The sequence below is a fragment of the Cornus florida genome, unplaced genomic scaffold, assembly GCF_030987335.1.
Source record: "Cornus florida cultivar Cherokee Brave unplaced genomic scaffold, ASM3098733v1 CherokeeBrave_3.0.0_Hap2_Chr03, whole genome shotgun sequence".
Taxonomy (NCBI): Eukaryota; Viridiplantae; Streptophyta; class Magnoliopsida; order Cornales; family Cornaceae; genus Cornus; species Cornus florida.
The window spans coordinates 1,287,227-1,303,740 of NW_026775573.1; the positions used below are offsets into that span (position 1 = coordinate 1,287,227).

A 16,514-nucleotide genomic window follows, 5' to 3' on the forward strand; every position below is an offset into this window, starting at 1 on the left:
GGTGCCCTGTTAGCCTGGCACCCAAGAGAAAAAGGAGTCCTTTTTGACTTGTTTTATTGTGCTTTGTATAATTTTCTAGTCATTTATGTCAGTTGGTTTTGGTTGTTTGTGTCATTGTGTGTGTGTGTGTGTGTGTGAGAGAGAGAGAGAGAGAGAGAGTTGTGACAGATGGTACAACACACTGTAGGTTGGGGTAAACCAGGCGCAGATGACGGAGCTGCACAGTTTATGCCTCTAAACAAAAATGACCAGCTTAATTTTAGGCAATTGAATAGGATACTCATTTTAGGACGTCAATGGGCGCACATTGTTATTGATTGAGCATTGTCTTGCCCGCATTAACCCTTGGTAATCAAGAGTATAACTGCACAAGTGGAAAGCCAGAGGGTCATTGTTGTCTTTGTCCGTGAAGAGGGCCACTTAATGTACACTACTAGTCTACTTAAGATTCCGAAGCTGACTTTTTTTTTTTTTGTATTTATAGTATATATATATATATATAGTCGTTATTGGGTATGCTAGTGTGTTATTTGGCAAGTCAATATTCTCTGAAACGGCGTATTAGTCTGCCAATTAGGTGGATTTGGAGAAGAGCGAATCCTCTGTTGCATCGTTTTTAAGTGCTATGCACATAAATCTGTTTTTAATATTATAGTTACATCAATTTCAATACATTATTTCGTGTTTTAATATATATATATATTATTTTGTGTATTAAAATTGTGTTAAAATGTAAAATAAATATATTGAAAACATATATAAACGTGTTGAAAAATGACAACTTGGATCCAACTGTGGGCTCAAAACTCAAAAGTTCAAACTCGAATCAGATTACTATATAGGAAAGCAACCGAAACCTAAGCCTATCCAACTAATTATAAAAGTTGATTTGGAATACGAACAAGCTCTTGGAAAAAATCTCTTGAAAGTTGGTACCAACAAAGGAAAGTCGAATGAAAGATTCTTAGTGAGATGTGGTCCATGCTAAACTTTTCTATTTCACACTATATTTGGCGGAAGGAAGGAGGAGAAGATGAAAGAGGAAATGATTTACGGATGTATTATTCTTTTTTTTTTTTTTTTTTTCTCATTCTGTTTATTCAAAGAAATTCTAAATTTCAAGATACTCATCATGTGGGGAGAAAAAAAGAGTCTACGGTCACTTCAGTTGTGTGTGTTTCTCCGAAAGTAAAGATAAATTTAGAAAAAAGGAAATTAAAAATAAGAATCTTTGACGAACATATTGATCAAGTAATCTGCCTATTAGACTCGTAACACTGTTTCATTAATTGACTAATTTTATTTTTTTTATATTTTATTTTATTGTAGATAGGAGACGTCACATAAAACAGTTTCTATTATATGTAAGCAACCATATAGTGAAACAGATCAAATTAGATGTTCATAACTTCATATGTTATCTTGGTCCAGTGGTCACTGACTCACTGGTAGTGTAGACACATTTAAATCATTTGTGACATGAACACGACATATTTATTTAAAATGTTTAGTTGAATGAATCCTTTTTAGCACGAACAACCATACATTTATCTAAAAAATTTAATTAAAAGAATTAATCAAGTTATAGATGGATTAATCACACAATATCATGACAAAGAGATATAAGTGGCATAACTTCACACACATATTTCATTTTAATTTTTTGTGAAGAACATTATATACAATTGAAGCCAAGTTGTTTGTTTTTTTTTTTACATGAGTTTGATATTGATTCTTGTGAGATTAGGAATTGGGATGCTGCTGAAAATGTTCTTCAGTCCAAATTATTATGAAGACTAAACACTGAATATTTTTGCAGTCGGTCTAAAAAGAACAAAGGAAAATATTTTATGATAAATTTATTAAGTGAATTAGTTTTGTAGCTCTGAATCCTTAATGGTGGAATTCACTTAAAATATATATTTGCAACTGTCTATTTGCTTAAAATGGTGGAAATCCATATACCTATTTGCAACTGTCTTTGTTTTTGTATTTTATTGTCAAATTTATGGTTTCGCATTTTGTTTATATTTTCATGGAATTTGGCAATAAAATATGGTTTCGCATTTTGTTTATATTTTCATGGAATTTGACAATAAAATACAAAACAAAGACGGTTGCAAATAGGCTTTAATTAGTAATATTATGTTACCATTGAATTAATTTATTTTTTTTCATTTATGTAATAGTTGTTATGTGCACTATTTAAGAGTTAAGATATCTATCCTAATAAAACATTTTACTTATGACCATCTCTAATTATTCTCAAATTTAAATAACAGAATTGGGATTTTTGAAGAATATTTTTTTCAATAATTACTTGGTAGATTATGAATGTGTTTTAAGAATTCCACATCACCACCAAAAAAGAAAAATAATAGTCCGTAATTTGTTTTCATATTTAATAAGTCGAAATATTTTGGGCAATCACGTCATATTTAAAACTTGTTGGGCAGTAAACGCAATATGGCTATTTTTTTGGTTCTATTCTTGTGCAGAAAACTAGCGAGAGAGAGATAGAGAGGGGTTTTGCAGGGGTTTCGTAAGAGAAAACTAAACCCTAGCCCTAGCTCACATTTCCACTGCTGCTAAGGTAAAGCAATTCCTGAAAGCATAAAATTTCATCACTGTCGATCAAATTTCAAGAATTTTTTGTATTCATTTGTACGCTTTGTTTGTTTTGAGCTAAAACATTTTCCCAAATCATCTCTCGTTTCAGGCTCAATTGTTGTGGTGAAACATGAATCGAATCACCGATATTGCAAGATCAAAATCACTGAGTTGGTCTGTGGAGTCATTTGCTTGCCAATTTCTTCAACAACGATCCGTGAGTAAAACTGCCAAAGGTAAAGGTAAAGGGACGGGCAAAACGGAAGCGCCACTGAAGCGATCAATCGTTTCTACGAAAAAAGGAGCGGCTGAAAAACCTTCCTCCAAATCTGGAGAATCGAGGAAATCTGAACTTGAACAATTGGTTGATGAATGCTTGAATGCTTCATCACCAGTCAGACACTTGAAGCCTAAAGAAATCGAACGGGAAGCTGAGAGAGAGAAGATGGGGCTACTCAGCAAAGCCCGCAAGTTGGAGATTGAATATTTGAAGAAAAAGAAATCGGAGAAAGATTCTCCGTCGGAAATCATGGGGACTCCTGGTCTTGATCTGATCACATTGGGTTTGGTGGATGCTGATGCGATTCCCAAGTATGAATTGACAATTGAGGATGGCCAGAGGCTGGCCAAGGAGTACAGTCGAGTTTTGATGAGACGCCACAGGGCGAGGCAGGCCGCAGAGACTACATTCTTGAGGTTGAAGAAGGAGGCGATTGAGGCATTGCCTGAGCCTTTGAAAGCTGCAGCTTTGGTTCCAGATCTGGCTCCATTTCCGGTGAATAGATTTATGGCAACACTAACACCACCAATTGAAGGGTACATTGAGAAGGTCAATGAGGCAGCAAAGAAGAACTTTATGAAGGAGAAGCTCAGATGATTGGAGGTTAGGAATTTTATTCTCTCTCTTATGTGAAGTTTATCTGTCTTTTCCTGTGATATCGTGCATTTGTCAAATATGTCATCTAGAGTTTGCCTTTGAAAAATATTTATAACATTGTCTTTTGAGTTTAATGCACTGAAGCATGATTGAAAATTGAACTTCATTGATGAAATTATGACTATAACTTACTAATAAAAGATTGTCAAGACTAAAGGTATTGCTATCAGAGTGTTTAAATGACAATCCTAGATAAATTTTCGAATCTTTTTATGCCCAGCTTATTGGAACTCGGATTTGATTGTTGGAATTTAAATAAAATACCATAAAGTCTGAATATTAAGAAATGTTTTGTAAAATTTGGATTTGGAGTTCAGCCAAAAATTTGGATTTGTACTTCAGTGAATTTTTAGATAAAAAGTTCATAAATATAAAATTTGGAATTGCAAAAGCAGAGGAAACTCATATCAGTTTGCATTTCTAAATTAGCTGCAAAACATATCTTTTAAAGATAGTGCGTTATTGTTTTGACATACTTCACAACAACCAAGCCTTTTTCCACTTATCAGGGTTGGCTACATGAATCCTATGTTTCCGTTCCGTGTTTTGACATACTTCATAAGTTAAATTATCTTCTTAATCAGAACTTGCACAAGTGTATACTAGCCATAAGAACAAATAAAAATCATTGATTGTGAAATGTATATTTGAAATTCGACAAAGAGTTAGGAAGATGTATTTTGAAGAATGAAAGTGAGTAGAGTACAGAGAAGTGAGAGTTCATACCGAACTAAGAGCCTTCGAGCTCTTGAGATTAATGAGGACCTTGGGTTCATATTAAAGTGATGTTTTCCCTTGTTATACATTTATAGCATAGGATGGTGATTGATGTTAAGCTAAAGTTTAGAGAGAACAAAATAGTTTACTGAAAGATGAGGGCTACAGGTGGATTGAAAGAGCTTGCATTTAGTTAGTCATGTGGAAATTCTCTTTTTTGATAGAATCAATCACGTGTTTGCTGTCATACGCAGCAGAAAGCTTTGCTTTAGCCATGGTGATTATTGTTTCTTGAGTGTCCTTTAATTATGATTTTGATGTTGTCCATTACTTTTCTAATACTTCTATTGTAGCTGGTAAAAAATTATATCCGTATTTTCTTATCATTGTGTAATATTTTGAAACCCTTTCTTAGCATTTGCCATGATGTGGTTTTATATCGAGTTTTGGTCCAAACTGCTCCTCAAATGATATTTGAGGGTATCAGTTGCTGTCTTATTTATTTTTAAAATTTTATGGTGTCAAACATTGCTTGATTGAACCAATTATTACTTATTGCCCCAAGGAATAACAATTAATTTTTAATTTGAAAACTTTTATTTTCATGCTTGATTGATCAAAGTGATTATTTACTGTTTTTGTGGTCTTCTTTAATTATATATAAGCTTCTTTCTGTTTTCTTTGTCTAGGTGGAGCAAGTGCTTATAGAGCCAAAGAGTGAATTTTTTTGACCAATAGCGGTTGCTGAGATCTGAATGCTTTGTTAAGTTAAGAAAGAGCATTGAAATGCCTCAAGACTAGTGCAATAATTTTGTGGAATCCAGTACTTTTGGTCTTTCTAGTAATTAGCTTTATGAATTACTTAAAAATATATATATATATATATATTTGTATGGGCTTTACATAACTATGATTATTTTGCTGAACTGGTGTACTGATCACAAATTTCTGTCTGTTGGGAGATATTTGATAATTTTGGAACCTGATGAATTGTATGGCCAAAGGGGTTGGAATTGTTGTGCTGAAAGCCTTTAACAGCTGCTTGGACCTTGAGACATGAGTCTGAGGTTATATAATCTGTCCTCTTTTTTCCCTTGTTGACTGTTCATCATTTTTTATTCTGCGAAATCTCCCCTACCGAGTGCAGAGTTGAATAGGTGCACTCTCTCCCCTACCGAGTGCAGAGTTGAATAGGTGCACTCTCTCCCCGTTCTTTCTCCCTCTCTTACTAAGTATCTCATTAGTATAATGTTGATTCTTTGTCCAATGATGCTGTATGGTAGTGCCAGCGCCTGTGAGCAGTGTGTTCCTAGACTGGTGGCTTAAAAAGCATGTTTCTGCATGTCAACAGGAAGGGCATAGTGAAATTCATCCTTGACGATAGGAGATTTAGTTATTTCGTGCCAAATCTCAAGAACCTTTGATTGCTCGAAGGAGATCCTCTATATTGGCAATGACCGCAATCTGAAGCCTCTATTACAGTTTGTGGATATAGCTAAAGCCCATTTGTGGGTATCTGATATCAATGGGTTTAGTAGAATTGTAGTGTCAGCTTAAGAAGCCACAAATTCAGGTCTGCTGGAAACTTTGTATGCGTTGAATTTTTTCTATTGAAGATCTATGCACTTTTTTTTGCAATGTGGCTTGTGTGGGCAAATGATACTGCAAATTTTTTGAGCTTTTACTGCACATTTCTGCAATGATTGTTATACAACCCAGCAGATGATCAATCTGTGACTGGGTATTAAAACGGGTCACATTAATAATTTCTAATTTCTACACAACATGAATAGATTTCATTCATTAACAAATTGACTGATGTAGTGCATGAGGTTATCCAATCACAAATAGATTTAACCACCAAATTCCACGCATATAAACAAAAGTTCCATTAGATTACCTATAGATTTGAAAATATACTCTGCCCATTGGTGGTCCTTGACCATCAATATCCTAAAATGCATCCAACAAAAAAAATTCAAATGAATTGAGAGGCAAGGCTACTCCCAAAGATTTTTTATGACACTGCTCAAAGGACAACCTCTGCTTATACAACGATACCACCACACAATTGTTAAAATGATGCTAACTAGGAATAGGACTTTGAGATAAAATATGACACTAATTGACCAATATTTTAGAGTAATCTCATCATTGACAAGACCAATGGTCATAAGCCAAGATGATATGCTCTCTTCTATCCAAAGAGGAGGTCGAGTGTTCGAGCCCTGCCAGGGGCAACATCGTATTGCAAGTTGCAGGGAGTGGTATAACTGTAGAAGAAAAGGCGAGACCAACTGATCTGTGACATAATCGGGCAGATCCTGTAGAACCAAACTAACAAAAAACAGAAGCAAAATTATTGTTGGGACATCTTTGCAACATAAGATATGATGTATGTGAATCATCACACCTCGTCATGCAGAACTGAACTAAATATTAAATGGGCTGATGACTGTTGCACACGAGTTTTAGCAAGTACAAACTAAACAAAATGCAACTTCTTAGAAAATAAATCATACAAATTAAACTGCATGGCAAACAAAAATGAATCACAATTAATACATCAAAGTATAATATTGACAATAATCTTTGCATTTCTCAAATTGCATATTACACTGAACCGCGGGTTCAAACAACAGATTACTCCTGATTCCAGGATCCCACCTATATAATTCAGAGCAAAGTTTGGCCCATGAAACAAAAGCAAATGGATAATATTTCAACATATGACCCAGAGAAAAATAACCCTAGATCCTGAACATTAATTGCTCTACTTGTTTCAAGCCAAGGAAAATAAGGTTAGGGATACCTCAAAAGCAAAATAAATTTCCATGGATAGAAAGAGAGGAGTCAGTGCCTAATGGTAAGCTCGGCTCTCAGATGGAGGACACCGTTGATGAAGTAAAGACTATCCTCGGCCATGAATGAAGTCCATGGTATCGCAAATAAGTTTCGGTAACCTACTGCCTTTCCACCAGTGAAAGTGTAGTTACCCTTGTATTTGCTACTGTAGTCCTCTGTAGGTTTTGACCTTGCTGCAAACTCGTAATCAACTGCAAAAGTTACTGATCCCTTTTCCTGCATACCTAGAAAAAGCCCAAAACAATGGAAAGAACTCTGCTGGTCCATGTTACAATGAGCTGACAGGAAGAATCCTTGTCCACCCAAGTGGAATGCTTGAGAATACACCCGTCCCGATGGGAACAAATTTGCGCACTCCTCCCGCTTCAGATCCAGATAGACCACACACTGCTGCCGTGGAAGCTCAAACTCAACCACCTTAACAGGCCGATATTTGTACGCACGTTCCACAAAGCGCCGATTTGTACTGGCAGACTCCTCTGCAGCCAGGGCACGCTGTCGGTGTGGTGCCTCCGCTTTGAAAAAGAGGGCCTCCAACACAACCTTGGATGTGAGCTCATGTTCAAAGTCATTGCAGATTAAAACCTTCTTAAGCTTTCGACAGGTCATATAAGGGAAGCGGATGAATCGAGCAAGGCGGGAACCCAATATTTCTCGCCGCTCCTCCAGTTTTGAGTACTGGCCCCTGGCCCACTTCAGTACAAAGTCATAAACCGCGTCCTCTGATGCCACCTGCAGATCATCACTGGACAAAATTGCCTCAATTCCAGCAAGGGGCAAGCTCATAACCTCATCTTGGAACCTGGCCAAAAGAGTAAACGCTTGTAACTGAACCCATAAATCAGTATATTGCAGTACTAGTTAACTGTATAGGAACTCTAAGGAGAGCAGAAGATCCATCATGCCTTTTCAAGATGTGTAGCTATATGTTGCTGACACTTTCAACCTAACATGAACTACAAGATTTAAAATATTGAACAGTCAACCTCGTCTTACATAATGTTCCATCGCAATGAATGAGGCCAAATCCTATTCCACGAGACAAATAGAGTATGCACTAGCGTGTGATAGATGGTGTGTGGCAAACTAGTGAAAGAGGAAGTAAAAGGTTTCTGTGACCAACTTTGGCATGCTGCATACAATTCATTTGAAATAACATCGCAAGAAACAAAATGTAAGGGAAGCATCCAAATAAATGAGTAGTTATTTTTTGTTGGTCCTAATGATCACTAAGTGGTGTTTGCTTGTTTAATGTCAAAAACCTATGAATCAGAGCTTTCAAGGGCTTATAACAACTGCATTGTGGCTTAAATCATCATACAGGGATAGTATTGTCATTCACCATCTTGCGACACAATTACACAAGGGTTTGAGATAGTACATTGCAGCCACTATACCTGCTCAGGCTATTTTGCTGTGTGCATTGAGGTTCAACACATGAGATTTGGCTACGCAGAAGCATTAGTGTCTTTTCACAGCTGTATTATATGTTTATACATGTGTCCAGATAGCTGCATTGTATTGAACAGCTATGGTTAAACCTGCATTGTGATTTATATAGTCTCAGGACTTGAGGACTTGTATTATGCTGAGAGTGACAAATGGCTGTTACAAGGGCAATTTGGTCTTTCCACATGGAGCTCAGGTGTGTGACACGTTGCAGTGGTCCTAGAGTGATATTGAATGCAATACAATTGCATTGCTTGGAGGCTAAATCTGGATAAGAATACAATTACAGCCTTATCTTTGTGAGGTGTAATTTCTGGTATGCTTGAGGACAAAACAGCTGAGGTGGCAAGGTTATATTGGTCCATTCACATGAAGAATGTCAGAACATTCCCTGAGCAATCATTGGCTTGTTGAAGGAGGACTGGTGTATTAAACTTCACTATGTATACACTGTTATAGAAGTTTTAGGGTTTAGGCCTTTGTTGAATAACCCTAAAAGTAACCTGCATTGCTATACACTCCAGAGCTTCAAATGAGCAAAGTTTTCTGAGGTTTTTTATGATGATCCAAACCAGAAAACTGCACTGAATCAAGCCTTGTTGCTATGCTAACCATGGAGAATGAGCTGTTGTCAAAGCTGCTAGTGCAAGGGCTGGATTGAAGGGTGATATTGAGCTAGAGGTTGCTATGGTGCCTTGTGAAGGTTGAGTCGGGTATATTTGAGCTATTTGCATTTGAACTACACATTGCTGCAAATGAATTTCTACACGCTGACCTGTGTTTTGGCCTATTTTCTGGTTTAGTCTTGTGATTCATGCTATAGAGGCAAGTTTGGTGTGACAATATATTTGATAAATAGAACTAATCTTATACTAGTATATAATAAAAGACATTATTTGATTCTCAAAAGCAAAAGACGAAAAACCCACAGAAAAATAGTGGAGAAAAATGGAGAAGCACTTCCTAACCGCAATTAATACCATAGACAAGTTTGCTAGTTTGTACTTCTAAGCCACGAAGAAAATGGTACAGATAAAGGAAAAATTAATTGGTTGTCTTTGTAACAGGCAGCAAAATAAATATTAAAAAAAAAAAAAAAAAAAAAAAAAAAACAATATGACAATTGTATCAATCAATATTATAGATAATGATAAAAAACTGCGAAGTGTCAAATTTCAAGCTAAAAGGATATGATACATGTGAAAGAAGAGATTACTTGGTTATATCTTTGTAACGGGCAGCGAGAAACTGCTTTGCTGCGTCAGTCAATGGCTGAACTGCTTCAGCCATTAAAACACCGGAAGGAAGCTCCAGATATAGCAACGCAGACTCAGGTGTCATGGGCAAATTCCGCAAGAGTCGGCTGCAATACCTCATGCATGAAGCAACCTCAAATTTGTCAGCAGCCATCAGCACATCCAGCAAAGCAGGAGCGGTAGTTGTAGCTAAGGTATTGCTATACATAAAATTTAAGAGCTCCATGAAGGCAGCTTCCTCTGTACCAAGAAAGTATAATTATTGTAATCTGACTACAATTGTTACATTCCAATGGAACATTTATGACCTAAACTGTACTCAAATACCACAAAAGAGTATGTTTCAAACAAAAAACAAAATACTAATTTCAGGAGTCTAGTCATGAAAAAGGTCAAAAGACCATGTTCAAGTTCAAATTTGAGAGTCCTCCAAACCAAAAACACTTTTAACAAAGTTAAAAGACCACTAAAGAAAGTAGAAGCTTATAAATGTTAATTAATAATACCTGAGGCATTAATACGTAGGGTTACATGTCGCTGCTCTGATTCCTTCATCCCATTTGAGAAGAGCTAAATTACAAGATATAAAGAAAAGTAAGGAAAAAATTATCAAGTGATTTTACAAAGAGATTAAATAACACCAACATACAGAAATATAATGAACTTTACCTTATAGAAAAATGGACTTTTCGCTGCCAAAATCGGAGAGCTAATGTGTAAAGTTTTAACTCTCAAAACTGTAGAACAATCCATGCTCCAGTTTGAGTCATTGCTATTTGCAGCTTCATCTCCTACAAAGAGTAATATGCCAGCATGAAATTGGTGCTGGACAAAATATACCATGCAACAAGAGTTGACAACAGCATGCTATAAGAGGCAGCATACTAACAACTTCTCAATGAAAAAGGAAAAAGTAACTGATTTTGGTTCAACCACACAACTAGCACAGTGGACAAACTTAAAGCTTTTTGGTACAAAATTGTGCAAAAAAAAATTTCACCAAATCTGATATACAAGAAAAAAAACAACAATAATAAACAAATAGATATTTTTTTTAAAAAAAAATAATCACTTAATCATGTTTCCCAGACATGTGCCATAAATAGCTTTTTTTTTTTAGTTACTAAAAAGAGACTAAGAATTCACTTTATTATTTATTGCCCTAAATTTTTAAGGGTTATGGAAAAAATAAAAGACAGCAGTTTTAGGATGTTCACAGAATGTCATGCATCCTACCCCTTGCATCCGCAGCATCTTTCTGCTTCATCAGTGATATGCATTAGCTACATCATGTTATATTCAATTAGCCCTGCTGATGCCACCGATAATGCAAACAGTATGGAATTACAACATATGCCAGAAGCTTCAGCTCTCTATTATGTCTTTTTCTTCTTTCATTCCCCTTTATTTCCTTCTTCAATCTACCATTCATCTAAACTCCTCTCAGGCCAGGCTTTCTTTGGGAAATCTTTTTACCTGAAGTGAATTTTTGCCTTTCAGGTGTATCCAAGTGACTACTTTTAAGCAATTGAATTTTGCTGCATAAAATATAGTCTTGATTGCCACATCAACTCTAACCTACTATTTGGGACAATAGTATGAGGGTTTACCATGTCCTTTTCGTAGGTATTAATTTAGCATTTACAGTTTTGTTATGCTGTATATTTGTGATCCAGCTTGGTTGGGGTACTGAAATCTCATAGAGATCACCTCCACAAAAATTTGACACACAGAATAGCCTAGTAACTTAATGGTGCATAAAGGCCTTACATATAATTCAATGGCAGGGAAAAAAAGTTTATTTTGCCAACCAAAAGAGTTGGATTTTAGGTTCATCTGAGCTATGTAGCCGACACATTTCAATGTTCACGTTTCATTTTCTTTTCCTTTTTTTTCACTCAACCACTCATTGTAAAAAACATTGTCCTGTCTTTCCAGAATAGTTGGAGGAAAATAATAAATAAATATATAATTTTCACATTCCTACTAATATCTAAAACAAAATTCAAACATGAAAAAGCTTGACTTGAAACCATTCCAACACCTGAAGGTGATTCTTCAATCATTGCAACGGCTTCCTCATCTTGATTTTCATAGCCCACACCGTCATCAGCATCAGGCTGATTACAATTCAAAATCTGCTCCTCGGGGCATGCAGAAATATCCACAGCTGCAAACAAATAGCGAAAGTCATTCAGTTCATTAACATCAGTATAACTACCTATATGGGCATAATAAAGTTTCCTGTGCACAAAGCAATCAGAATCCCAGTTCCCTTTTTTTTTTTTTTTTTTAATAAGTCTCTCTCTCTCACACACACACACACTTGTGTTTCATTGGGGACTCAAACCCCAAATCTTCCAGTTGGGAAAAGGAGGAGATACCACTTGAGTGAAGCCCTTGGATCAAAATCCCAATCCACAAAAAAATAAAAAAACAAAACAACTAAGGAATAGCTATAAATTTATTATATTTTGAGATCAAACATGAAACAAAAATTTTTAATGGAACAAAAAAAGGTTTTTTTCTTCCCCTAATAATTAATAAATGATTGTGATCAGATAGTCTGTGTTAACTGGACTCCTTTTCCTCATAACGTAACCATGTTGACACGACACAAGATGGGTATGGGATATGTGTCCAACACACTCACCCAGATAGTGCACAAGAATCCTCTATACTTGATGATAGAAGAAGAAGAAAAGCTCAAATATGATACCGAAGAAGGGTTAACTACTTCTGATATTAATGGAATCTCTCTTTTTTCAACATATTCCAATCCTATTTCAATCATTATGTAGTACATTTTAAAGAATAATAGCATCATGCTTTATACTTTTATGTATTATATTATATTTTTAAGTGCCCAAGGCGTGTCCACATACCCGTATCCAGGTTTTGGATGCATTTCATGTCGAGTCCAAACTAGTCGTTAAAGACTAGCCTCCAAAAAAGCTCCAAGCTCGTCAAGGCTTAGCTAAAGCGCCTCCACCTAGTACACGTCAGGCCCCCTCAGTCAGTCAGGCTCCAATAAGCCCTCCTCAAGCTTAAGCTTTTTAGTAGGCTCCAGGCTCCAAAAAACGCGCTTTTTTATTTTTTTAGTCATTTATTTCATATCATTTTCCTTTTTATTTAATGACTAGTAAATTAAAATGTTCAACATCATATCATGATCATACTTGATGGATCTCATTGTTCAAACATATAAAATATTTAACAAAATTGATAACTTTACCCACTACTTATATTAATTGCATTTTGTGCTTGATTCTGAATATTTATGATAAATATGTTTACGATTTGCATTGTTAAAGTTTTTAATTGTTTCAGATTCGTAATCAGATTTAATTTGGTTAATGTTAATGTATATGCATACGAAAGGACTTATGAGCATTAATTTACCTGATCCTCTTAGTTGACATGTCAAAAATTCTATTATTATTTGTGTAACATATCTTGAATTGTTTCGATTGTACATTGATTTTACTGAATACATTTGCATATAAAAAGATATAAGTATGTTGAATTACCTAATCCATTGAATTGATATGTTTAAAAAATTCCTTATCTTAGGTTGACAAGTTTGTGTTGTATAGTTTAATGATCCTTTATATACTTATAATTAATATGCATTATTACACAAGCACCTTACTTCGATCAAGCGCATATCTTATATTGCGCCTAGCACTTAGGCTCTCATATCTATGCATGTATCGAGTCACATATCAAAAATTCTATTATTATATGTGTCACATATCTTGAATTGTTTCGATTGTACATTGATTTTACTGAATACATTTGCATATAAAAAGATATATGTATGTTGAATTACCTAATCCATTGAATTGATATGTTTAAAAAATTCCTTATCTTAGGTTGACAAGTTTGTGTTGTACAGTTTAATTCCTTTATATACTTATAATTAATATGCATTATTACACAAGCACCTTACTTCGATCAAGCTCATGTCTTATATTGCGCCTAGCACTTAGGCTCTCGTATCTATGCATGTATCAAGTCCAGATAACATAGGCTATAGTATAGCCAAGGTAACAAATACACTCTCAATATGAAACTGCACATGCCAAAAATTACCACTGCACCAGGCACCCAAGTGTATAAACTATGAACAAGTGTGCTGGGGAGGGAGAGAAAGAGAGATTGCCTCAATTTGATCTTCAAATTCCTTCTCTTGACACTAATTAACTCCATGTTGGCCATAATGTTATGCTTGCATTGCATCATATGCTACACAAAGTTTTGCATTAACCCTCGTTGGCAATGAGGGTGGACTACACCGAGAACAGTTTTAAAGTCTATCAAAGACAGGAAGGTCCCAAAATCCATTAGATGCGCATGAGTGACGACCGCTATAGATAGCTACCACTACATCAAGGCTGTTATGGAACACAACAGCCAGCCCACAGTGGGTCACAACATTCAAATTTTCCAATTTAACCCAAATTTAATTTTCTTAATAAAATTTGAAAAAACCTTCATAAATATTAACTATCAACTTTAACCTTTAAGGAGGAGAAATAAACAAGGATTGAGATTAGATTTTAAAGCAAAATCTAGTTATTTTGCTATGGAGTGACAAAATTTAGAACATTCAAGATTATATACAAAAAAAACTAATCTTGAATGTTCTATCCAGGACAAAAATATAGTGGGTGTGAATGTGTGATTGCTTGAAGTTACGGGGGAAAATTTTTTTTGTTCTACGCCCTCACCATTTGCTTCATGCACATAACCAAGATTCCAAATAACATAAATTTTCCTAAGCCATGTAACTTCTAAAATTAAAGGTGCACTTGACATACAAAAATGGCTCTCTTGAGTAATATGCCATCAAAAACCTCACCCTTCAAATTAAGCTAAATTTAAACAACAAAAGCCAAATTGCAATCAAAAGAATGAGATAGTTCTAAACGTTTCATCAAACTTCTCCAACATTGCTTTCCAATATATAACAATAGGTTTGTTTATAGTGCAACTGGAACCTCCCAAAATTACATCACTTTAAATGTTCGCGGGGTCTGTTTGTTTGTTTCTTTGCTTGTTCGTTTTTTAAAAACTAACCTTGACCAGACCAAACAATTTTGGATTAGGATTAATTAAATTTAACTATAATTTATATTTTCCCAACTCAATATAGTATAAATTTTCAAAATCCAAGAATGAATTTCTTAATTTCCGTACAATTTATCACCAACACATCATCAACAGCAACATCAAAATCAAGAAATTTGCAATTCCTTTTTACATACAAAAACTCAAATAAAAAAAAAGTCATAAAAACCTTCAATTTCAAACACAAGATAGGATAACAGATGATCTTTTAAAAAAACACTTAATATATAATATAGGTATATATATGAAATGGGTATATATGCACAAAAACAAACCATTTCCCTTCTTGATATCTTCTCTCCTCCGCTTACGATTACTTGCCCAATCTGCGAGACTATGACAACCCTCACCGTCGGATTGGGTATCCAGCGACTCGGCCATGATCTCGATCCGAAGAACCCTGTCCGAGAAGTTGCTATCGTTAAAAGCGAACCCAAAGTCGCCGTCACCGCCATCTTTAGGTGAATAGTCCGACTCCATCACCGTTCTTGGATCGAATAGATCCAAACCCGTCTCCCTCATTTTCTCTCTCTGAAACCCCTCTGTCTCAATAAGAATGAAAAGATGGCTAATAAACCCTAGTTTATTACGTTATCCAAGGGGAAGAGCGGACATTTAAATGAGAGAGAGAGCGGAGGAGAGAAGGAGAGAAGAAGGAACTAAACTGTGCAGATTTCTGATAATTTTGGTGTCTTTATAAAACAACACTCTTTTTTTTTTCTTCTGTTTGTTATTTTTATTTATTTATTTCCGAAATGAAATAAAGTAAGTTAAGTAACAGGGTCTACGAAAAAATGGCAATGAAAAGGGTAAATATGAGATAAATTGGCTTTATAACGGTCATATTCGAGCGACTGAACACGTGCTCGCCAAGCACGCCAGCAGAAAAACATTTTAAACTTCTAACAAATTTTAATTTCACAAATAACACTAATTTTAACTAGTTTGTCAATGCATGTCTGAATTCTAAAATATTTATTCCTGTATTAATTTATAGTTATTAATAGTTTTTTATATGAGAATTAAAATTGCCCCCTCCCAACAAGCCCCTCCCAACAAATGTGTATATATATATAAGAATAATACTTTTATCTAAGATATGGCCTAATAAATTTAAAATAAGTGTTCAAAAACAAAAAAATTTATATATAATTTTCAATGGTGATTACTGATTTTGTATAGAAAAATTAATGTTGACCTTTTTTATTTTTAGTTATCTATCTATAATAATTGAAGGCGCTTTGAGAATGAAAAACTTGTTATTCTTTCAAAATCTTTAATCTTACTTTTGAAAATTTAAATTTAATAAAAAAAAAGTGCCGCAATCCTTGTAACAACGTATTATTTCTATGTTTATATGTATGTATGTGTGTGTGTATATATATATATATATATAATAGATACCCATATGCGTATATAAATTATTTTGTATGATTTAAAGAGAATAAAAAGAGTGGTGGATACTTGGACAGCCTCATTTATCTTAAAACAATTTTCTATCTTTATTTTCTTGTATTATTATAGACATGCTTTAAAAAATGTTTATT

The 16,514-nt window shown here is 34.8% G+C and overlaps 2 protein-coding genes across 4 annotated transcripts; one reads left to right on the forward strand and one right to left on the reverse strand.

Moving 5' to 3' along the window:
* Window positions 1-2,487: 2,487 nt before the first annotated feature.
* Window positions 2,488-5,902, forward strand: LOC132298940 (uncharacterized). 3 transcript variants are annotated; one of them, XR_009479995.1, is made up of 4 exons: window positions 2,488-2,593; window positions 2,720-3,493; window positions 4,954-5,458; window positions 5,548-5,902. XR_009479995.1 is itself a non-coding variant. In XM_059795318.1 (3 exons), the coding sequence occupies exon 2, from the start codon at window positions 2,741-2,743 to the stop codon at window positions 3,485-3,487; it is 747 nt and encodes a 248-aa protein (XP_059651301.1). In that variant the 5' UTR covers window positions 2,488-2,593; window positions 2,720-2,740; the 3' UTR covers window positions 3,488-3,493; window positions 4,954-5,902. The 3 variants fall into 3 exon arrangements, 1 of the variants encoding a protein (XP_059651301.1); XR_009479996.1 differs by having other exon boundaries at window positions 5,616-5,902; XM_059795318.1 differs by having other exon boundaries at window positions 4,954-5,902.
* Window positions 5,903-6,801: 899 nt separating this feature from the next.
* LOC132298939 (BTB/POZ domain-containing protein POB1) lies at window positions 6,802-15,668 on the reverse strand. Its single transcript, XM_059795317.1, has 6 exons — window positions 15,243-15,668; window positions 11,879-12,004; window positions 10,504-10,625; window positions 10,341-10,404; window positions 9,795-10,074; window positions 6,802-7,931 (listed from the first exon to the last, which is right to left on the reverse strand). The coding sequence occupies exons 1-6, from the start codon at window positions 15,487-15,489 to the stop codon at window positions 7,118-7,120; spliced, it is 1,653 nt and encodes a 550-aa protein (XP_059651300.1). The 5' UTR covers window positions 15,490-15,668; the 3' UTR covers window positions 6,802-7,117.
* Window positions 15,669-16,514: the final 846 nt, after the last annotated feature.

Bases quoted from the DNA above. Each gene is read 5' to 3' on its own strand.
- LOC132298939 (XM_059795317.1), bottom strand. From the start codon at position 15,489: ATGAGGGAGACGGGTTTGGATCTATTCGATCCAAGAACGGTGATGGAG. The intron at 12,005-15,242 runs GTTTGTTTTTGT...ATTTGTTTGCAG, and splicing joins AGATATCAAGAAGGGAAATG to CTGTGGATATTTCTGCATGC. The intron at 10,405-10,503 runs GTAAAGTTCATT...CTTGTAATTTAG, and splicing joins AAAGTCCATTTTTCTATAAG to CTCTTCTCAAATGGGATGAA.
- LOC132298940 (XM_059795318.1), top strand. From the start codon at position 2,741: ATGAATCGAATCACCGATATTGCAAGATCAAAATCACTGAGTTGGTCT.